Below are 23,055 nucleotides of genomic sequence, written 5' to 3' on the forward strand. Positions count from 1 at the left end.
AATTTTAACCCAAAAGAAAAAGAAAAAGAAACATCGCAAGAGTATTTTATCATCAAAAGAATAAAGTAATTAAAGAGTCTAAAATTAATTATCTAACTCTCGCGTATTATTATTATTATTATTATTATTATTATTTTTAAAGAAATTGAATGGATAACTAATGGAAATAGAAGATTTATTTTCATTAAAATTAATGTGTTATAAAAAATAAATAAGGAAAAGGTTTAGAAAGTGAATAGTTCATACATCTATCAAATCCCCTCATCGTAAACGTACAATAATCTTATCATTTGTCAGGTAAAGTTTCATTGTTGGAAAAATGGGCATAACAATCGATCTCAATTTCTTTCAATAGCTACGGTGAATGTGGCTCTGCAATTGACTTATATGTTACATTAATCAGAAGGTGAGATCCAGGAATTACGAAAAGGTCAATTGTGATGTCGAGATACGTCTGCTTACTGACATTGTAGATTATTAATGTCCAAGGAATGTGAATAATAGTCCAAATGCTTCGTACCACTCGTTACACATCTGGCATGCAAATGAGGCACGGCATAAAGTCGATCTCAGAATAAAATTCTCTTTGCTAGAATACAAAGTAAAGTAACAGACATTATTGGAGCAGCAAAAGAAGAGGAATTAATAATGGACCAAAGAGTGTATCTTTTGTTCATTCATTTCAATATACTTGACCTCTGTATCCTTGATCTTAAACTTGGATATAAGGTTTGCCATCCTGGTTAACTGAAAACCTTGGCTAGGACACAATTTGGTTGTGCTTGATGGTAAATTAGAAAAAGGGAACTATCAAGTAATAATTGTTAAATATTTAAGACGAAATTGATCGCAGGATACTCCACTTGATATATTTATATATCTTATACATGCACAATGTCAATGTGAGTGCATGATAAAACCTTCATAAATAAGGCGAAATTCAATTATAAAAATAAGTAAATTGAGATCAAATGATAAACATTGGTATAAGCACAAGCAACCAACAGGCTTAGCAAGATCATCGATCCACGAGCTCGTACCGAGCGATCCATCTCTCTCTCTCTCTCTCTCTCTCTCTCTCTGCTTCTTTGAATAGAGGCGTTTGAGATTCGACGGGTATTTATTTATGAAGAGTTGGAATCGATTCGATGGAGTTTGGGACGTTTCCTTCGTGCCGGAGAAGAGAACGTGTCATTCACAATGGGGGAGTTAGACGTATCGCCGGGAGCATCCGAGGCGTCCATATGATGAATCTAGCGACCATCGCACTTATCGTAGATGACTACCTAGTACCTACCTATCTTCAATATAACCGCTGTATACTTTTGGTTCTGCAATATAAACAAAGTCGGCGAATGTAAATTTCTCTGTTTCCCCTGCTATTGTAATTCTATATTCTATATGATTTCATTCCAGGTTCTTTGCTGCCTATAGTGGAATCTTCTCAAGACAGTAAGACTTTGAAGAGCACTTCTTTTCTCCCAGAATCATACTAGAATGCTGGTGCGAAGAAATTCTTTTAAGAATACTTCTTACATGCAAAGTTACTTGCTGAGTACAATCTTCTCAAGCAACTTCCAGTGCTTCATAATTTTAACATACAAAATCACTCTTTAAGAAGACATTGGTAAGTACACCGGAAGCAGAGCAAATACAATAAACAAGCTGAACAATGGCTGCACCTTCAAGCAGGTTCTTGCTTGTGACCAAATGTAAATATACAGGAAACAACCACCTGAAGACACGGAGGTTTGAAATGGTGAGTATGACGAGTCCCCATGAAATGGAATGTCAACTATTTGCATGAGAATTATATTGTTGGCCAACACATGAATTTGGCTTTAATTTCATAATATTAGCTAAAACTAGTGTAGTCTGAGTTCTTATAAGGTGGGTTCAAATGTCTGTCAGTTTGGATATCTAAGGTGACTTACCAGTGTTCTTTAATTTGCAAGGATTGGAACACCACAGGCCGCTGCGGCATGCTTTCCATCACTATAAATCAGATTCCCCCTTACAAAAGTTGCCAGCACCTTTCCAGATAGCCGTTTACCCATGTAAGGTGAAATACTCTGCAAATCAGAAAAAATATTGAAACATATAAATATATCAGTGAGCCACAGTGACATCTAATCTAGCAACTGCGATGAGTAACAATGATAGGCCAAGCTATTATCTGTAACCCAGATAATTTTCACGTCCATAATAGTTCATTTAGTGATCATGTGCATTTGCATGTTTCCATGGAAAATGTGCTGAGTGACCAAAACCATAGAAAAAAGCATCTTCTGTTGCTTCATGAAGAAATCAGATATGGCAGGACGTAAAAAGGAGCGTTCTTTGTAGTGGAAGTAGAGTTTGTCGAATTGCTATGCTTTTGAAAGGTATGTCTAAGATCCATGGATGGAAACTCACACCTATAATTTCAATCAACTTTCTGGCTTGTGAAATGGCATGCCATTTATATATTTGGCTAACAGCCTGAAAATACCCCGTGAATTACTAAAGTTATATAGCTTTTTACAGCAAATGCTACGCTATCCTAAAATTACATCTCTATTGATAGATGAACATGAAAAAGAATAGCATAATGTGATCTTAAAGCTATACTTAACTTTAAGCTACAAAAGGCACCTGATGGAATTACACATGTACTCTGCACTTTAAGGTGTAAACTGAACGTGAAAATAGGCTGCGCCCAGCTTGCCCACCCTTGAACAGCATTGACAATGCCTCATACATTGGGGTGCTCTTTAAAAGATAATTCTATAAGCAAACCTTGTTCGTGATAATTAACTGTCGAACAGTAAAATTCATGCTGCTTAAGATAATGAAACTTTAAGTAACAAATGTGAAAGTCGAAACTACGTAGAACTTCAAGTGTTCTAGTTAGGTGTCCTCTTCTATGTTAGCGTACTTGATTAGATATAAAGTAGTGCACGTGATCTTTAGGTAACCGGTAATAGTGTAATGTACAAATTGAATGAGAATGTTCTCTTTCATGAGGAAAAAATAGAAACATTTCAAAGAAATGTACTAATATAAGAAAGGAAAGATGGAAAGCAGTGATGCAAAAAGGAGTCACATCAGCTGTGTGGACCTGGAGAAGCTTTATAATCTGACAATCATGTCAAACAAATCCAGTATTGTATACTTACTATTTTTATCTTGCTATTCGAAGAAAACGAGAATATAGAAGGAACATACAAGGAAAATGTTAAACTGCATGAAACTTTATAATTAGGAGGAATACACACCGGATGTTTATGATATATGACTTGGTTCTCATTGAGTTCAAACTCCACATCAGGTTCCCAAACAACAAAATCTGCATCATTTCCACTTGCAATGACCCCCTAGGCAAAACCACCAAAGTTGCTATTTAGTGAGATCCACTCTGTATGGACATGACTCTTGTGCCACATATGCTTGGTCTTATCATCTTCCTTATGCATGGCACTTTCCATATTCTTTTCAGAATTGGCATGTCCTCTATGATGCTCAATATATATAACAAGAACAAAAGGATCTGTATGACTACTTCATTATCTGAAGCAACTCAAGTATAGCATGCTGTAAGCTCAAGTCGAATAGGAGATAAAGATTTGACAAGGTCAATAAATTGTAAACAGAATTTCTTGCTTCATTTTCACAAACTACACATAAATTCTAGATAATAAACTTGCCAAGATGTTCTCAGAAACTTGATCAAAGATTTATCATAACTAGGGTAGTCAGAATAACCAAGCTACTTGATCTCTGCTCAATTCTAGCCTCGATCAAGATGTGAGAGTTCAGCTTATTTTGTACCAGAAGAAATTCCATATTGAAGTTTTTTACTTCATGAAATGCATTATTTGGGATACACAATTTTCTGTTTGAATATATAAAGAAGTGACCTGCTAGGTTAAATAGTGATACTAACTTTAAATTCTTTAATTACTACCTTATGTCTTTGGCCTGCTAACTTTGCTGGTCTTTCACTCCACCATGAAGCTAATTGACTCAAAGAAATCCCATGTTGTCGTCCATAAGACCACGTTGCGGGAAGAACAAACTGCAAACATCCATATTAAGATCCTTAATCTTGCAAAGCATATTAGGAAAATGTACGTATGTAAAGTTAACTGATGGAAGTGATAGGTAGAACTCATGTCCAATATAGATAACAATCAAGCAAGTAAATTTTTGCAACATATGCATAAGATATTACAAATCAAGGAGCCTCGTGTACTAGGATGCTCTTTCCAAAATAGAGTGGCAGCGCCAAATTATTAATACCAAAGCATTATTACACTAAGAAAATTAGTTAAACTAAGCAATTCACAGCAAAAGGACATGCATTAACCTGCAAAGATGATATGCCGCCCCAAGCTCTCAGAAAGTCACCTTCATCAAAAAGTTTGAGATCCGGAACTGATGGTGAATGATCAGAACTCAACATATCAATATGTCCATCCTGAACACAAGTAACATGACATCACCAACAGACAAAATTTCCTAATAATAACCTAATAAGTGCACATCCAGAAAAATAGTGATACCAGCAAAGCCTCCCATAGTTTTTGCTTATTGTCTTCCCTACGTATAGGTGGAGCACATTTGAAGCGAGTATCCCCATCTGCAATTTCTTCAGCTGCAAATGCTAGGTAATGGGGGCAAGTTTCTACAGTTAAACTAGCACCGCTGCTCTTTGCGAACTGAAATTAACAGAAAGATGTAGATGAATGTATAAGCCATATGATAGAGCTACCCAGAAGCACCTTAATAAACAGAATATAGGAAGACAGTTTTGAGTCTTTGACAACTAAAAATGGAAGCAATTCAAACTGAGTGAAATCTTCAATTATTAAAAAAATCAAAAAAATAATCTGTAACCAATTGTAAGGAACTACAGTGAAATCTGTTTTGCATCAACATTAGTTATATGATTATTTCTATCCATCAGTATAGATAAATTTATAGTGGGGAAAAAATTATGGGGCATAGTTATGAGAAGATGAAAGAAAAATGGTTTAAGTGTAAAACAAGATTACTGAAATTTATGGTTAGGTTCTTTACAATTTCAGATGCAAGTAATAAAATCTGTCCAATAAGTTTTATTAACTTTACCCTCAAAGGCTCAAACAACCATTGCATTTCACTTCTAGTGATAATTTAGCAGATTTTCTTCAGAAATTTAGATTCTGAAGTGAAACACTGTATACCAGTGTATACCTTAATGAGATCCAATGAAGTTGTTGCATCTGATAAGTGCACGACATGGATATGAGCTCCTTCAGCATGACCACCAATCTCTGTCTCCTTCATAGCAGCCTGTAACTCTCTAATAGCTGCCGCCTCCCTGATAAGGGATTGACATCGGGCAGTTGTGCAGCAGGTAAATACCGTAAGTAAAATTTAATTCTCAGTAACAAGGTGCGGTGGCAGAGAAATTAATTCTACAACAGAAGGCAGAGAAGGCAATAACAGAGTGACTACGAGATGGTCTATTTCTCATACTTAAATTCAGTTAACTCAGATTTTTGTCCTAATGTAATGTTCAATTCATCCAAAAGCAGAACTGACAGATAGGCAAGTTTCAGATAGTACAGATGGAATCACGACAGGTGTGGTAGATGATATTTGTAAAATTCAAAGTTGTTTTCCACTCATTGCCAGCATTGATTCTTATATAACATGTGATGCTGATATGCAGGTCCGAAAAAGATAACCTAGTCCTACCCAAATCGTAAATTAAACTCTATGAGAACAGGCAGCAGTTTCAGTAGCTGTGGGAAGAATCTAAGAGAGTAGAAAATGATATTTTCTCTACATAATGGCAGCAGGAAATCTGAAGTGCTGGCGATGACGGCAATGACTGTGGGTGTGACGATGACAATGACAATAAATTACAATGAGAGCATAACACCTAGAAAGATGTCAACTTGAGGAAAGAGAGGATCTTGAATTTTGCGATGATCTAACTGCCTTTAGGTGTGGGACAGCATATTCAGATATTGTGATGAACCTAGGTAGGCTAGGTGTATTGATCCAAAGAGATTGAACTATAGCCCTAAGTTCTCATGGCAGGTTCACGTTCTCTCTGGTGGATTCATATAATCTAATGTAGGCAGAATAAACATGTCTAATGACAAAACCACAACACTTCTGCCATTCTTCCTCTAACTCAATCACACTTTCAAGACTTCTAGAGAATCACTAATCATAAAGGAGTGAAGTACATGTACAATCTTGGGTACATAATGCTGGTTATTTTGGCTCTCCACCCTGTTTTTTTATTTTACTATCTACAGCCTCAGGATTTTAAGAGGTTATCATCCTTCTAACCAAATCAGCAGAAGGAACTCATTGGTTGAGGTACACACATTTTACAGAAAACTTTAGGTTCCATCTCTGCCTAGTGACTTTGCAATTCTATGTGCTCAATTTTAGAAAACCTAAGAATGTTTCAGTGCCATCAGAAATAAGGTTCTGAACTTTGAGCAACAATACAAAAATACAGTTTAAACAACTTATTCAGGATGATCTCAAATAGATCAATATGTTCATTCTTTTCCAGACAAATAAAAGAAGCAGATTACCATGACGGTGGCCTGGTCTTAAGATAGGTCGCATATGATCTTGAATCAGAAGTGTCAGCATTAGGTTCTGTCTTTCTCTCAGAATCTAAAACAATCTCTGCATGGACAAGTAGGGGTCTCTTGTACTTTGCCAAAACATTCAAGCCCTCCTGTAGACAAAATAAATCATCCAAATGTTCAGTATTAATCAACAAATGGATGTGAAACATACAATGGAAGATCTAAACTTATAGAAAGCCAATTGGTTGACAAAAATTAAGAGTCCTTAGCATTGCATAATAGAGAGAGAAATTGTCTTAGCAATGACTAAAGCTCTGAGCAGCCAGAGAAGTGGAGATTGTTATATCAGATACCATTACTACTGCAGCTAACTAATGCAAGCACACAGCAGAGAAGAAGTTCTAAGAAGTTTTGAAATTGTCTTAACATGACTTACACTTAATTGCATCTAATCTCAATGTATTAAATCAGAACTCTGAGCAACCATAGTTGTGGAGATTGTTATATCAGACACCATTACTACTGCAGCTAACTAATGCAAGCACACAGCAGAGAAGTTCTAAGAAGTTTTGAATGACTAGTGCATTTTCGGTAAGGATGACAAGAACTTGATGAAGGTAATTTGAAGGATGTTTATGGTTATATTCGTGCCTAAAGGAAAATCAGGTATTGGAATAGATGTCAGGTTGGTTTGTCTTTAAAATACAGAACTGAAGAATGACCAATGGCATATCAGTGGTTTCACAATAGAATAGACACATGAGATCAATTCAACAACAATTAAGCTGACACAGAAAAGCTGAAACAGTTAAGGCTAGCTTCCTCTCCAAAACCTTGGCAAATTAACAATCAGTGATATGCTAAAAGGTGGGCATGAAGATTCGACTCAGTTAAAAAACCTGCTAACATCAAAAGCTCAGATACTGCCGGTGAAGATTAAGGGGAAAAAGTTCATCAAATAACAAGGGCCTTAAGATCTTTGGTCTTGCAAGAGCCATACACAAACACAGCTTCATTGTTACAAGATTAATATGGTTAAACTTCAAAATGTTATGTATCCTGCAAGAATATAATATTGAAACTTCTCTTAAAAATAATAATTGTTACTTCAAATTTTTTATTCTCAGTTAAATAAATAGATCATATGGAGAAACTTCTTAAATGGACAATAAGAAGCAAACCTTGATATGAGTTGCATTTGTCATCGGGAAGTCATTAATACCTGAAGGACACATAAAAGACTCAACAACATGAAATAAAACAGTTAGTTCCTTTTCAGGTATGGAAGGCAACATTCATTATCAATAACAGGCTCACAATATCCATCTTACAACCACTGTATAATGCCTTCTGCTACCTAATCATCAATAATGTAACAAAAAATCAATAATATAGGACACTTTTATGGCTCGTATGAAGTTATAGGATAATTAAATTTCCTACAATAATGGAATAATGAGATCAACAAACTCACTATTCTTTCTTTTTTTTCCCATAATTTGGTCATCTAGTTCTAACAAAGAGGACATCATATAAAAGCCTAAAATTATTTTGAAAACATAGTCCCTGACTGATTACTTTAGATTATTACCTTGAGACCAAGTGCACCTGCCCTTAGTAGACTGTCTAATGCACTTGTATTGAAGGCATTCTCTGGCACCAGACCTCCCCAGAATCCTACAGGGAACAAACATGAGAACGTTAGCATCCTTAAATATGAGATAGCATAACCTTTGATCTACATTTAGAAAGTCTGAAAATCATTAAAAGGCTTTATATGTGTCTAATATACTCAAAGAAACTAAGAAAATAGTATAGAAGCACTTTTGGCACCTCTAAAACTAAAGATGTATATCTGAAGAATTATGTCCATAGATTTATATATAAATTGTCATTGCTTCTCTATCTTTACTGAAACTTTTGTTGAACAAGGTAAATCAAGACAATACCGACATCAACATAGATTTTCTGCTGGCTTGCCTCCACCTGTTACACATGATTAAACATTTAGCTGCCAATAGAAGATCATGTGCCAAAATGAGTACATACTAGAATCAAGTTCATCAAGAAACTTGACCTTCAATTTTAGCGTTTCCTCAGAAACAGTTGAAGGAAAACTATTAAGAGGCATATCAAACAATGTGGTTATGCCACCTGACATAGAAAACCGAGAAGAGTCAGTAGAAAAAAAAAAGTGATTCTAACTTTGTTTTCTTACCGAAACAATAGTAACTTTAATCTGGCATGAAATAATGTTAGACATTCAAGCAAGTATAAATGAAATAATGTTGACATTCAAGCAAGTATAAATAAGACAATGTAGTGACTGGTGACCACATCATTCGTTCCTATCTACAACCCAATCTGAAGCTGAGACATCAATTAAAATGAGAAGTATGGTAGATATAAGATGCTTTGAGACAGAGAAATGGCCAAAGGACTTTGTAGCTTCATTTGTTAAATGATTTCTATACTTCCCCTCCTGTCTTCAATAGATAAATAACTTTGCAGAAGCTTTCATGCAGACATAAACTTGTGCAGTCTCTTTAAGTTCTTAGTAAGAACTATACAAGAATTGTCAGGTCTTTGTATCTGCCTTACTAGTTGGTTTTGAAGAAGAATAAGCCATCGGGATCAAGAGTTATACTAAGGCCTCTTTCAGGACAGATAGTTAAAAATCAAAAGTGATGTTTGTGCACTCTCAGCTAGTAATTTCTCCTCGTCTATCAAGCTCTCTTGTTATTTTAGAAGATAATTAGAGAATTTACTCATGCATTTTGCTTGACTAGACTTTACTAGATGAAAACAACTTAATTGAAAACACCAACATAACAAAACAGTGAAGTATAGGAGTTCATAGAAGACAAACCTATCTAGTTTATTTTTGATAAGTTCTTAATACATGTGATATCCAGAAAATCAGCTTCTTTACCACAAACATATGCAACAGTCTCGAAAATTTGTTTCTTATGTATTGCAGTAATAATTTTTCTACATGCATGACAGGCATAAATGTGCATCTGTATAGGTGGGTTCCAGACTTCTAGTACTGGCTTTTGGGACATATGCACCTGATAGTGGGCCCCAGCAGCAATCCTAGTATGAATGTTAACTAGTCTTGAAAAAGCAGGAAACTGTTGCAGTTAAAATCAGTTAAATCACCATCAAATATGTGTAGATTAAAGTAAACTATTTTAGACAATGGAGAAGATTTTGATCTACCTGCGGCAGCTGCTTTAGTTCCAGAAGAGAATCCTTCCCATTCAACCCTTCCGGGCTCATTGAGATGTGCATGACTGTAAACAGAAGTATACATGTAAAGGTTACATATAATAATATAAGATCTAAAATTCCAAATATTTGAATCCTGTGAAATTTAATTAGGTCGATTGGGTAGAAACATAGAATTTTTCTTATGTTGAGATACAAAAAACTCAACCATCATTATTCTTAGGTCACTAACTTCTGTAGGGACGTGAAATTTCTCCTGATATTTCAATAAATTCCTTTGACATATAAAGTCATTTTATAATAGTTGTAACATGGATAGGCTTCTTGATGCTCTACTACTGTTTCATGAGAGTGTGTTTGACTTGATGTCCTTTTCAGTTCTTCTTCCTGGAAATTTTCTATATCGAAGGATATACATGACTGACTTCAGATAATCTTTTCTAAATGAAAGCTCCTTGCTTGATATATTAAAAAAAAAAGCACTTAGTAATAGCAAAGAGTAAGAAAACACTATAGGTGGTCAGATACCAAGAAAAGAAAAGTATTTTAAAACAACATCATGCAATGATTCCGATGTATAAACAAGTCCAACCAATAAAAATTCATAAGTTGGACACCGGGCGGTGCAAGGGTCAATGAAATTCCTACAGAAACAGAGTCTGTGAAGCAATTTTCAGAACAATAAGATGGAGTCTATAGTCTACGGTCCTCAACCTGGCTCAAAATTGGCTCTAAATTAGTAACAATTACCAAAGAGTATCCTTTATCTTTATATCGAGCTAATCATCGCAAGCAACTCTGTAAAGTAACTTTCCAAGTTCCAAATAATTAACATCTCATCCATCTAGTCTCATAATTCTAACAAACAACGAAAAGACAGCTTACACATCAATTAAACCGGGCATGATAACCGCATCTCCGTAATCCACAACCTTCGCTCCCGAATGCACCGAATGTTGGAAAGCTCCTTCCACCACAGCATTTATCCTCCCCTTTTTCACCTCAACTGACCAATGCACCCAAACATAACAAAAATAAGCAAGATGATTAGACAAGACCAAATCATAAACCAATACCTCCTTCGATCGCCTCAAAATCCTTCAACTATTTACCTGCTCCCGGATTGACCCCTCCTGGAGTTACGATCCGCTTGCTGGTGATCCAGTAATGATCGTACGGCAGAATGCTGCAATCGCTACTCGATCCCTGCGGTAAGAAGAATCGGTGGAAAGCGTAGTCAAAACCTCCGTCTCCGATCGATACCGTGTTCGAAGGGTAGATAGAAGAGTAGCGAAGACGGGGGGGTTTAGATTAGGATTGACCTTGGGAGGGGTTCTCGAGTAGAGGACGAGGAAGGAGGCGAGCAGAGCTAGGAGTGGGAGAAGCCTCCATCTCAAGAAGAACTCCATGCTATCCAGCGCCACTACTACGCCACAGCCCACTAGTGCGCCTATTTAATTTGGCTTATCTGGCTCCTGCGGCACGAGACGACGAGATGGTTAGGAGAGATGGTTTGCAAAATCTGCTGTAGAAATTTACTCCACTCCTCGCGTGACAGCATCGTATGGGCTGACAGAAAGTTAGGCGTAGTGGGCCACTGGAGCAGCAGGAGAGAGATCGGATTCCACGTCAGGGTCAACGGAGCCGAACACGCGAGCTGGGCTACGCTCGCATTCGCCTCGCTGGTAGCATTAGCATCGCTGTTAAACTTACCGAACGGAAACACGAGCATACTTACTGACACAAACTCCAGTAGAATTAGTAAATATCTTCGTTATAACAAAGAAGGTCAAATATTCAACTCCAACCATAAATAATATTGTGAAGAATTTATTTGATGATTGATGACTTGGATTAATTGGATTGATGATTGACAACGCGATTAGCTCGAAAAAGCAGCTTGGCAGTAGATATGTAAACAAGCCTGAAATAAGTTTATCATCAAACCTCTGAGCTAAGCTCGAGTCTGATATGAGCTTATCATCAAGCCTCATTCAAGCCAAGCCGAACAAAACCAGATCGAGCCCAAGCCAAGCCAAAGAAGAAGAAGAGGGTGGAGGAGGGGGCGGGGCATTGCAACTGCTTGTCACTACCAGAGGAGGAGGAGGCGGCACCGTAACGATTTTGCGCAGCGGAGGACTAGAGGAGGTGGGGATTTGGGGATTGGAGTTTGGGGTTTAGAGTTTATCTCACCTCTTTTGTATTAAGCCTATCGAGCCGGCTCTAGTTTAAACTTAGCTTGATATTAATTTTAAACCGATTTTAGCGGCTTGTGCTCAGCTCAGCTTTGACTGAGCCGCTCATCGAGCTTGACAACCTTACTTGGTAGCACGACAAATTGGAGCATGTCTCGCCAGCGTTTGATTCGGAGTAATTATTTGACGACGCATATGATTTAAAGCTTAAGCTAATCAGCTAAAAATTTGATGGAGCCTAAGTGACTCTATATCTAAGAAGGGTTGATCATTTGTCTAGTTCAGATCTAGCCTTTAGACTCTATAATAATTTAAAAAAAAACACGAGCCTACTTAAATAATTAGCGAAAATCCTAGCTCAACTCAAAAAGAATTCGAGTCTAACCCGTGTTCAGCTTGTTTGAAATTGTGGAGCTAAGTCAAGCTTGTTCACAGCATAGCTCAACTAGCTAGAGTTAATATAATAAATTTATGGAGCTAAACATCTAATCATTATTCTCAATCTAATAGCTAGAATATCAGTAACTAGTATTTAGTTTTCGACTGTTAGAATACCTAAAAATCTAAATTAAATATCTATGTATATATTATATCATGCGGAATATAAGCGAGCTAAGCCTTGTGCATGTTCCGCTCATTTATATTTTTGAGCTCGTATCTTAAACGAGAGAACTAGATTGATAGCTCTATACATTACTATCATATTTGTATGAAAATAGTTAACTTGGTGATAAGAAAAAGAGTTAAATATATTTTATTTTCTTGTATGTTTTACCGAATTAGTCATTATATTGGACTAAAATGAAAATGTTAAAAAAAATTTGTCCAAATTAAAAGAGGCTAACGAAATTATCAAAATGCAATGTTATGAAACATTCTTAAAAGATTATTATAATTATAATTAATAAACAGATACAAAATAACTAATAAAATACTTTTAGCTTTGAACTCATTTTAAATAATTTATGCAAGAAACCTACCTAATAGAATGATAATTATAAAATATTTGATTATAATATTTTGAAGAATGCATCAGTAATTATAAAACTTTGAAAGCTTTATGTGTAAAATTTCCTTTTGATTTTTAAGGGGGTTTACAAGTGATTCCGAGTGAGGTACATGTAGTTATACAATTTGCTCCGGTGTGGTGACCCGTTGATTCCGTGTCCGTTCTCGAAGGTTATCGAGAAAGCGAGGGTTACAACTCTTGCAGTTGTTCTTCTCGTGGCAAAAGAAGGGAAGAAGTGGCGATCGCGCTGCCGTCGGAGGTAAAGACACTCTGACATCTCTCTTCAATCGCCCTTCCCCCCTCCGCCCTTGCCTCTGATGCTTATTTCGTGTCCGTAATCTTTTGTGATAGTGTTAGAGGATCCAGAACATTGCGGCTGATTGGTTGTTTCTAGGGCAAATTGATTAGGCGAGGGAAGGCCTCTCCTTTATGTAGTTAGTTCGTGTAGACGATTCGATCTTGGTGCTGAGTCATATGATTTTCGGTCTGTAGATTTGTAATGTTTCTTGTTAGGACATTACTTTTTGTGAAGGAATTTATGAAGGTTTTTACTTCTGCTGTGGAAGGAAGTACTCAATTGAAGTTGTTTGTTGTAAACCGACGTTACGAGTGATTTTCCAAAACAGTAGGGTTGTTTGGTTCAAGAAAATGTTTGATCTGGATGAAAAAGTAATAATTGTAGATGTCAATGCAGATGTGTTAAAAAGATGTACTAGTCATATAGACTCAGTCACTCAGACACCTGATATTTAGATGTTCTTGCAGAGCGCAAGATATTAGGTCAGTAACATTTTCCTTGTGGTATTTGGATAAGATCATTAAATGGAAATACACTACATAGAGATTGCAACTTTACTAGTGTCCTCTTCTATTCAAATCTTTGTTTCTCTCCTGATTGCATTTACTTTGTGTGTAAATCATTAATACTTGATTTTTCTCACTTTAAGCCTATTCTTTGCAGAAAAAAAGTTCTTACTGTAAAAGAGAAGTCAAGATGAGGGAGAGAGATCGAGGTAGGGGAAGAGATAGAGTTCCAGATAAAGACATGGATCGATCTCGAAATAACGAAAGAGATCGTGATCGAGAAACAGGGAGAGCTCGCAATACAGATAGTGAAAGAGCCCGGGATTGGCATCATCGAGACCATCAGAGGGATAGAAACACTAATGATGGAAAAGGAAAAGATAGAACTGATGAATATAGTTTCCGTCATGGTGGTGATAATGATCGGTAAATTTTATTATAGGCTTTAGGTAGTATATCTTCTGATTTGATCACCTTGTCTTGTTGTCATTTTAACTTTGTTAAGGTATTCTTTATTCTTCATTCTTGTCATGCTTCTTACTGGTTGCTATGTGAAAATATTTTGTCTGTAAAACTATTCTTTCCCATTGCTAGTTACATTTATATTCATATATCTACACATGCATGTAAGTGTATCCATGTCAATGTATTCATGGATATGGTATGCTGATGCTTTTATATTTTTCAAATGCATGCTGATAAAGTGCAGGACTTTGATTTACTTCTAATTTCAGAAATTATTATTGGATGTATAACATTGTAACCTGATGCTCTGCCCATTCATGTTTTCCCTTGTGGTAACTAACTCCTTTATATTGTTATTGTTATATCACTGCATTTTTAAAGATTAGCATTAATCTTTTTTCTTCAATACACCGAGGCAGAATTATTTCGGTGAAGTACAGGACTAGTAGTTGTTTTTTACATACTTCATTGTAATACTATATCAAAACAATAGGCATTATTTATGTAAATGTCTAACTGCCTCTTCTGCCTCTAGACATCGGAATTATGACCGTAATAGGAGAACACCTAAACATAGGTCACGCTCTCGCTCAAAGGATAGATCACGAAGGCGATCTAAATCAAGCTCTCGTTCTCCTTCTAGAAGGTAATGTTACCATTTCCTTTTCTTGCAGTTTAGTCTCATTCAGGAAACTTCAGTCTCTGCTATAGGACAATACCTAAAGCTTTTCTATTGCAACTTTTTTGTATACTAGACTAAAAGTGGTTCCTATTTTATGAATATGCATGCTTTTTTATGTTTCTGCATGCTGCTTCTATAATACTATCCAGGTGCAACCACCTTTATGAGTATTAAGCTGGTGTAAAAAAAGAGCAAGTTTTAAGATGGCACCAGGATTTGACTAGAAATAACATGTGATAGTGTCAATGTTTGGATGGCAGAAAGCACATGCTGAAGGACCAGAAAGGGTGGGGTGCCAATAATGTGGAACATGACATTATGCTGATGGTGATAGAAGAATGCAGTGACAGTCTTCTTCTTTTCTTCTTTTTTTATTTTTTGACCTTGTACTAGAATAAAACTACTATATAGAGTCCTGATAGTTAATACCTTCTCTTGGTAATGCTCCTCTAAACCAAAAGATAGCAACTGTTGGATTACCTTTTCCTTATACCTCTGCTTAATTATAACCTTGTGCAGCCAACCCTTGGACCTAAATAATGCTGTCGAAGTTGTCATGTCTGTCATTGTTAGATCCAACTTTTCACCACCTTCACATTTGATGCATAACATAAATCATTGACAATCTTGAAGGCTGCTTGGAGTTCGGCTATAAATATAGGAAAAACGTTTTGCATTTGGATTTTTGGGGTGGGTATATCTTCTATGGATTGCCCTTGCAATTCATCAAGATATTAGCATGCGTGAGATCACTAATTAGATCATTGGTCTGGCATGACAACTCTGATGGGTAAATGCAGGGAATGCTTTTGTAAATAATTTATATAATTTAAGTTTGCTATCACATTGTTGTGAATTTTCTGAAAGTGTTGCTAGACTAAAATTTCTATATGGGTTATAGTTTAGTTGCCTAATTTGTTTTCTGTGTACTATTTACATTTTCTTTTACAGTAAACGAGCAAGTGGTTTTGACATGGCTCCTCTTGGTGCTCCTATGATGCCTGGTGCTATGGTTGCAGGTTAGAAAGTATTCTATGCAATTGAATCGAGTTGCTTCGCCTCTACAAGATTAGTGTTATTATGACAGTGTCAGAGTTCGTATGCTTGCTCTTTCTATGATCCATCAGCTTGTGTATCTTCTATTTTCTTTTCCTTTTGAATTATATTATCTTAATCATCTCATATGGAAACTGAAGATCATTGTTGTGTTTTGGCTGTTGTTTGTTGTTCTGTCTGTGACTGTTTTCATATGGGTAAGAAGGCAATGCTGGGTTACATGTCCCATGGTGCTACCCAAAGGCATGACTGCTGTAGATTTTGTGTTCAACAAGGAAACAGTGCACTAATTGCTGGATCTTGTTCGCCTTCAACCGGGAACTGTTGGCATTTGGTAGACCTACAAATATATACTCAGCAAGTAGAGTGATGGATTTATTTCTTGTATTTCTTCTGTTTATGCAAGCCCATATCATGTATTCATGCATAACTCTCACCATTTTTGCTGGAAGATGAATACATTATTAGGAAATGTGTTTCTAAAGTCTTATTAGCAACATGCTCCCTCTTCCTCAATACATATTTACGGATTCCGCCCTTCTGTTATGCAGGGCAGGTGCCTGGCATTGCTCAACCTGTAACCGGAAATTTTGCTTCCATCCTGCCTTTTGCAAACCCCCAACAGGTATTCTGATAAACACATATCGCTTCTCATTTAGATACTTTTTCCTCTTATATTATGCCAGAGTTGTCTGACCATCCTTTATCATTCATTACAGTTCGCTCCAATTTCACTGCTACCAGCACAGACAATGACTCAACAGGTATGTTACTCTTCATTAAGGTTCTAATATTTCATATTTGTGTCAGTTTTTAAACTTTATTTCACCTACATCAATTAGGCAACGAGGCATGCTCGGCGTGTATATGTTGGAGGTCTTCCACCCATGTCAAATGAGCAGGTGCTATTCCAGTTGGACTTTGTTTTCATCGACAGCTTCTTTAACTTAGACAGACACCTGGGATTTGATTTAAACTTCTCTTGATTAATTTGTAATATTACACAGTAATATTACAAAACAAGAATTTACAGATTCTGAATTGTCTGAATTATTGGCTACAATATTGTTAGCACATGATTAATCAAGTCCAAACTTGATAAGACTAAGTATCCCTCTACATTGAATAACCAAGTCCTGTCCCTGCTTGCCCTACATTGTTGCTGCACTACTGACTGTCATTTTGCCTTCCTATTTCTAGAACAACTGACATGGACTTTACCCTCCATATAATTTGGCTGAAGAATGTCATGGAATATTGGACAAGGAGAATTGCTTGTTTGGGACTCGTGCATGACATTTTCCAGACACATGTTTTATAGGATCAAAGTATTCTTGCAAGAAATACCAATTTTTTCTATTCTTAGTAACATCTCCCTAGCAAATTGTGGCTTGTGTAATAAGCAGTAGGTTCCTATTTCTGCTGAAAGCTGCATCCTGTCATTAAGATGACCAAATTTTTGCTACATGTAACATCTGTTATTTAAATATTTGAATTACGTTGTCGATTAATGAAGCGTTCAAGATGTTTTTAACTGGCCAATCACATGTGACCACTAATGTGATCTTGTTTGGCCTTCTCAACAGACAATTGCTACATTTTTCAGCCATATTATGACTGCTATAGGAGGAAACACTGGTCCAGGTGCGTGTTTATTTATTATTCATTAATTTAGGTTTTTGTAATCTCTACCCGTTTTGCTAGTTTCCCACTGGCCAAACCTCTGATTTTGAAGATTCCATTCTTGAACACTGGCCAAATGGCTTGTATTCTTCAAAATCATCCAATTGAGACTTCACACTGGATGTGTACTAATAACCACATATAGTTTGCAGGAAGCCATCCATCAAATAATAAGCAATGCCCTGCAGGCTATTTTTTTCTCTTTAGCTAATTCTGTGAGTGTAGAATTGTAGATCTGTGTTAATTTACAATGTCGTCTTTTACCCTCGACTCTTGGTATCAGAATTTACTACTACTTTATTGCATGTAGTTTTTTAATTTCTACATCTTCTTGTTGTCAAATGATGTTGGAGGTGCCAAACCTCCACATAGTTTTTCTTTTTATATATAGATTGTGCTAACTTTTATGCTAAAGAAAGATTAAATCTGGTTGATATATTTTGTTTTTTAGGTGATGCTGTTGTCAATGTGTATATAAATCATGAAAAGAAGTTCGCTTTTGTGGAAATGAGGTCAGTAGAAGAAGCAAGTAATGCAATGGCATTAGACGGGATAATATTTGAGGTATGTTTTCATGCCATACACCTGTCTATTAATTTCACTTGTCCCTGGCTCCTAGCTTGGATTTTCAATTCTAACAAATTCTCATTGTTCTTCCTGCTTGACCTAATATGCTATCTGGTCTAGATGTTATTTTGGATGGAATGACATGTTACCTGCTTCAAAATTATGTAATATTCTATATATGTATATAATTATATACATATATTTAGGGTATATTATATGGATTTAACTGAAATCATGTCATTTCTAACTTTCATGTTAACTTTGCTTTGGCCATCCCCTTCCTCTCAAGTCACGGAAACATTCTTAATTTGTGCATCCGTTATTTGTTAGTTCCCAACATCGTATCTTCTATATGCACATATACATGTGGAAATAAATATTGAAATATTGTTTGCTGCTCTTCACTTTTTTATGGTCCATCTTGCTATATATATGCAAAAATTGCTATTGCAACTATTCCTTTTCACTAATGCAAGAGACCTCTTGATATTTTGACAGGGTGTTTCAGTGAGGGTCCGGAGGCCTACTGACTACAACCCTTCTTTGGCTGCAACACTTGGACCTAGTCAACCTAGTCCTCATCTGAATTTAGCTGCTGTTGGCCTCACGCCTGGGTATGCGTCGAATGATCCATCTTTACTAGAAAATATGTTGATAATGTGTTTTTGCTTTCATTTGTGTTGGAATTATTTTGGTTGTATTTCAAGGCTAGTAATATTAAAGGCTTTACTATATGTAATAATGTAGAAAAAGTTAAAGTTCTTAGTGACTATGTTTGTTGGTTCTAATATCATCAATATATTCCCCTTCCATTTTTCTTGATTCTTCCTTGCGAGAATTGAATTTGTTAGATACAGAAAAAGAAGACACAATACCTTCCTGGATCCATTTAATCAACTTTGAAGTCTTTTACTTCGTTTCTCATGTGCAGTGCAATTGGTGGAGCAGAGGGACCTGACAGGATATTTGTAGGTGGTCTGCCATACTATTTCACAGATTCACAAATTCGGGAGTTACTCGAATCCTTCGGGTATAAGTTCAAAAACAGTCTCTTCATTCATCTTTCTAGTTAGGAATCTTTCTGGAAGGCAGAGATGTTGATGTCATTTTATTTGATTTCCATGATGAGTACTTACGCCAGTCTTTCTTAATTCTGAAATAAAATTGAGAGAGAAGTGGTTTGTTTATTTAATTCTCGGAGGCTTCTGGTATTGCAGTATTCTTTTTCTAAAGTCACTGCTATTATTTGGTGATGTCATTGTTATTACAGTCCTCTACGTGGATTCGACATAGTTAAAGATAGGGATACAGGAAACCCCAAAGGTTATGGTTTTTGTGTTTATCAGGTAATATAGATCAAAAGATTTGTTGATAGGCATCTTTGCTCTCATTCAACCTTGTTTTACTGACCGCAAGCCCACTTGGCATCTCAGGATCCAGCTGTTACTGACATTGCTTGTGCTGCACTCAATGGTCTTAAAATGGGTGACAAAACGCTTACTGTACGCCGTGCTACTGCTAGGTTCGTCTTGCATACTTGCATGCTCACTGGATAGTGTATCTTTTGTTTCTTTTGATTTCTCTCTTCTTCTCTTTCCTGTCTTGATATGTGCTTTTTCCTCAAGAGGACATATATTCTTGTATAGATGTATATCTTAAGCATGCTGCCTCATCTAATTTATACACAGTATGGGACAAACCAAACCAGAACAAGAATGGATATTGCAGCAGGCCCAACAACATATAGCTACACAGGTAATGTGACTAACCAAGTAGCATGTAAAACTTGCCATTTCTCTTTTAAGTTATTTCACAACTGACTGGAAGTTTCTGTGCTTAGAAAATTGCTTTGCAAGTTGGAGGTGGCCTACCTTTTCCAGGATCTGGGTTGCTGCTTTCTGTAGCATCTCCAACTAAAGTTGTATGCTTGAGTGAGGTATTCTCAACCCACAGTGTTTGCACTCTCAGATGTCTTTGCGCTTAAATTGGATAACAAATGAATACAATGTAAGGAAAGCAGAAAGCCCCTCTGACATCTGTCTCCAAAGATTTGCAACATGAAAACAGAGACAGAGGGCTGATCTTTGAGTGGAAAAGAGTCAAAAGTATTAGCTAATAGAATAACTTATTTATGCCAAACAGACAAAAGGATCATTTGTCTCCATTTTTATAGAGCTGCATATTCATTCAATCTTGAATGTTTATGTGCACGACATGGACAGTTTCTTATGTCATTTTGCCGTTTCTTGGGATCATAGAATGTATTTAAGAATGGCATGCTATAGGTCGTCATTGAGAAATTAAAATTCGTTAACTTTTTCTTTATGAAAATTGAAATCCATTAACTCCATTCTTCATTTTCTCTGGAATGTGTGTTTAAGGTGGTATCCATGGATGAACTGAGAAATGATGAGGAATATGAAGAAATATTAGAAGATATGAGAGAGGAAAGTGGGAAGTTTGGTAAGCACATGATTTACTGGTTCTCAATATTCTTTATTTAGCAATAATCTGACTGTATATGAAGTTGATATTCTGATATGTTCTGTGTTAAACGAGTTCTCTTTGAGTTACCTTGTGATGTGAAGACATTTATAGCTAGGCTAAACTCGTTCTTGTTTTCTTTCTGAAAATGCAGGTCAATTGGTCAATGTTGTCATACCTCGTCCTAGTTTGACAGGAGATGCGATTCCTGGAGTTGGAAAGGTAAAGATGCAACTTCTGCTTTTCTATCCCCTTCTCCTGTACTTTATTTCTATGGTTGTTGACATTTCATGTTGTATTATTTCTTCGTTCGTAAAAAAATTGCTTGATGTTTGCTTGTACAAAATGGTGACCATATAAAGTTATAAACATCTCATGTTGTATGATTTCTTTTTCTATACCTCCAGGTATTCTTGGAGTTCTCTGACGCCACAGGCTCGTCAAGAGCAAAGGCTGCTCTCCATGGAAGAAAATTTGGGGAAAATGTTGTTTCTGCTGCTTATTACCCTGAAGACAAATTTTTAAGTGGAGATTATGGGGCAGTAACAGCGGTTTAAGAAGATTCTGCTACCCTTGCTTGTTTATGCCACTGTTCTAAATGTTTCCATTGTATAGCAATCAGACATCAGCTTATCAAATTCCTGAAAACTTTTTTGGCCCTTCTTCCAATTACTTTCGTTATCTATGTTAGATCTGTTATTGAACTGGAAAGTTACTCCAGGCACGCATGACTATCATGAACAGCCAAGGCATTAGGACTTCATTGCACTTAAAAAGTACAATTTGTATGATTATGAAGAAATATGTGACTCACTGTACAAATTATCTAAGCCATCGAAATATTTGCACCGGAGTGTTGTGCTATTTTATAGATGGTTAATGATATTTGAAGCAAATATCTTTGGAGTAATCAAATATTTGGTTCCACCAATATTCACTCCAGTGATTGCTATGGTTTTTTGCTATGGTATGCGATGCGTGGAATGTCTGATGTTTGCTTCATAAATAACTTTTTATGATGCATCCCATAGTAGTCTAGTGTTGATAGCTCATCATAGATTTCTTCACAAGTTTGTGTTGGTTTTCACAACTGAACTTTTCTATGAACAAATTAGAATCTCTCGCCATTGACGAGGAAAGGAACAAGAGAGAGAAGGAAGCCATATAAAACTTACAGCAAAATTTTATCTACCAGATCTTGAGAACACTCCGACTCTTGCGACGTGCATCCACGTTTATTGTAATTTGATCCAAAGCCCTTTTAAAGGATAAGGTGGTCGGATAAGATAAAGCACAACTTGCAGAACTAGAATTACTTTATCCAGGATAATCCTTATCATCCTAAATGATTAGGACGGAACTTAATAAAAGGCTCATCCATCCAGGTTATTATTTTTGTCTCTTTTTCTTTTACCTAATCCAAGTCCATTCATATATAGTGGAAGCTCAGGGTTTTTGACCAAATTAGCCCTCTCACAATTCTTATTTAATGTTTTCCTATACAGTACAATGCTGAAATTTTACTTTTTAAATGGAAATGTTAACTAGTTCAATGTTAATACTTTTTAAAATTAACAAAGGAAAATATTGATAAGATTAATTATAAATATCAACTGATTCATCGTGTATATCTATAAATTAATATAATAAAAATGTTAATAAGATTAGATAAAAATATCGACAGAAAAAGGCATTAAACTTTTTAGTGCTTTTAGATAAAATACTAACTGAATGTTCAACATTTTTCATGGTCATCCTATCCTAGGGTACGATCTATTTTGGTAGATGAAATTCTGGAGAGGGCTAGTTTGGTCAAAAACTCGGAAGCTCGCCGCGACGTGGCAACGGTGACGTGTGAACGACAAGGCTACCTTATCTGAATCCAGAATAAATGTGGGACCCCTAACCACTCCTTTGGAAATGGGAATAAAAAGGGAGCATGGCCCCTCCCTTCGCACGCGGCGAAGGATCGAAACGTGCTGATGTGGCCCCCACGCTACGGTTAGTCCACGTGAGCTTGTCAGGGGTGACGTGGCGTCCCCATTCGGTGGGCTTTCCTCCTCGAAAACCGTGGGTATCAACGTGGATCTCCGTCAACGGATAAGACCCGCTGCCTCTCGAGAACCTATCCTTACACCCATGGTAAGACTAGTCTACCTCAGACCACGGTTTAACTCACCCGTCGCTTCTCTCCTCTCTTGCTAGTAAGGTATAGGTATAGGTAGAGGTAAGCTCACCCTGCAGCGTCATCAGATCCATCTGGGAAGCGACGATCCTTATCCACTATCTTTATCC

General features: G+C 36.4%; 2 protein-coding genes across 4 annotated transcripts; one reads left to right on the top strand and one right to left on the bottom strand.

Moving 5' to 3' along the window:
• Positions 1-1,501: 1,501 nt before the first annotated feature.
• LOC140778900 (probable allantoinase) lies at positions 1,502-11,338 on the bottom strand. The gene is made up of 16 exons (XM_073123797.1): positions 11,138-11,338; positions 10,928-11,021; positions 10,701-10,821; positions 9,807-9,880; positions 8,662-8,738; positions 8,534-8,570; positions 8,176-8,261; positions 7,766-7,825; positions 6,585-6,733; positions 5,218-5,344; positions 4,545-4,700; positions 4,349-4,459; positions 3,947-4,057; positions 3,258-3,356; positions 1,935-2,072; positions 1,502-1,735 (listed from the first exon to the last, which is right to left on the bottom strand). Exons 1-15 carry the CDS (start codon positions 11,222-11,224, stop codon positions 1,944-1,946), a joined length of 1,518 nt encoding a protein of 505 aa, XP_072979898.1. The 5' UTR covers positions 11,225-11,338; the 3' UTR covers positions 1,502-1,735; positions 1,935-1,943.
• A 1,802-nt stretch (positions 11,339-13,140) lies between these two features.
• Positions 13,141-21,691, top strand: LOC140777430 (splicing factor U2af large subunit B-like). Of its 3 annotated transcripts, XM_073121536.1 has the most exons (18): positions 13,141-13,278; positions 13,981-14,249; positions 14,824-14,934; positions 15,922-15,989; positions 16,578-16,651; positions 16,746-16,790; positions 16,869-16,928; positions 17,613-17,670; positions 18,161-18,273; positions 18,775-18,890; positions 19,208-19,306; positions 19,547-19,622; positions 19,710-19,798; positions 19,965-20,031; positions 20,117-20,212; positions 20,658-20,739; positions 20,915-20,982; positions 21,168-21,691. In XM_073121536.1, the coding sequence occupies exons 2-18, from the start codon at positions 14,014-14,016 to the stop codon at positions 21,315-21,317; spliced, it is 1,608 nt and encodes a 535-aa protein (XP_072977637.1). In that variant the 5' UTR covers positions 13,141-13,278; positions 13,981-14,013; the 3' UTR covers positions 21,318-21,691. The 3 variants fall into 3 exon arrangements, with proteins under 3 accessions (XP_072977637.1, XP_072977638.1, XP_072977639.1); XM_073121537.1 differs by lacking the exons at positions 13,141-13,278; positions 13,981-14,249; positions 14,824-14,934; positions 15,922-15,989 and adding an exon at positions 16,289-16,360; XM_073121538.1 differs by lacking the exons at positions 13,141-13,278; positions 13,981-14,249; positions 14,824-14,934; positions 15,922-15,989 and adding an exon at positions 16,330-16,387.
• The last annotated feature ends 1,364 nt before the right edge of the window (positions 21,692-23,055 follow it).

The sequence above is a fragment of the Typha angustifolia genome, chromosome 15 (genome assembly GCF_048772165.1).
Source record: "Typha angustifolia cultivar Huaian chromosome 15, ASM4877216v1, whole genome shotgun sequence".
NCBI lineage: Eukaryota > Viridiplantae > Streptophyta > Magnoliopsida > Poales > Typhaceae > Typha > Typha angustifolia.

What these genes read in the sequence shown, in the direction of transcription:
- LOC140778900 (XM_073123797.1), bottom strand. Translation starts at nt 11,224, where the DNA reads ATGGAGTTCTTCTTGAGATGGAGGCTTCTCCCACTCCTAGCTCTGCTC. An exon ending in ATGCCCGGTTTAATTGATGT is followed by an intron (nt 9,881 to 10,700) that starts GTAAGCTGTCTT and finishes TTCTGTTTACAG; the next exon opens with TCATGCACATCTCAATGAGC. An exon ending in CAAATGCAACTCATATCAAG is followed by an intron (nt 6,734 to 7,765) that starts GTTTGCTTCTTA and finishes TTTTGTCTACAG; the next exon opens with GAGGGCTTGAATGTTTTGGC.
- LOC140777430 (XM_073121536.1), top strand. Translation starts at nt 14,014, where the DNA reads ATGAGGGAGAGAGATCGAGGTAGGGGAAGAGATAGAGTTCCAGATAAA. An exon ending in CACCCATGTCAAATGAGCAG is followed by an intron (nt 16,929 to 17,612) that starts GTGCTATTCCAG and finishes CCTTCTCAACAG; the next exon opens with ACAATTGCTACATTTTTCAG. An exon ending in AAGTTGTATGCTTGAGTGAG is followed by an intron (nt 20,213 to 20,657) that starts GTATTCTCAACC and finishes TGTGTGTTTAAG; the next exon opens with GTGGTATCCATGGATGAACT.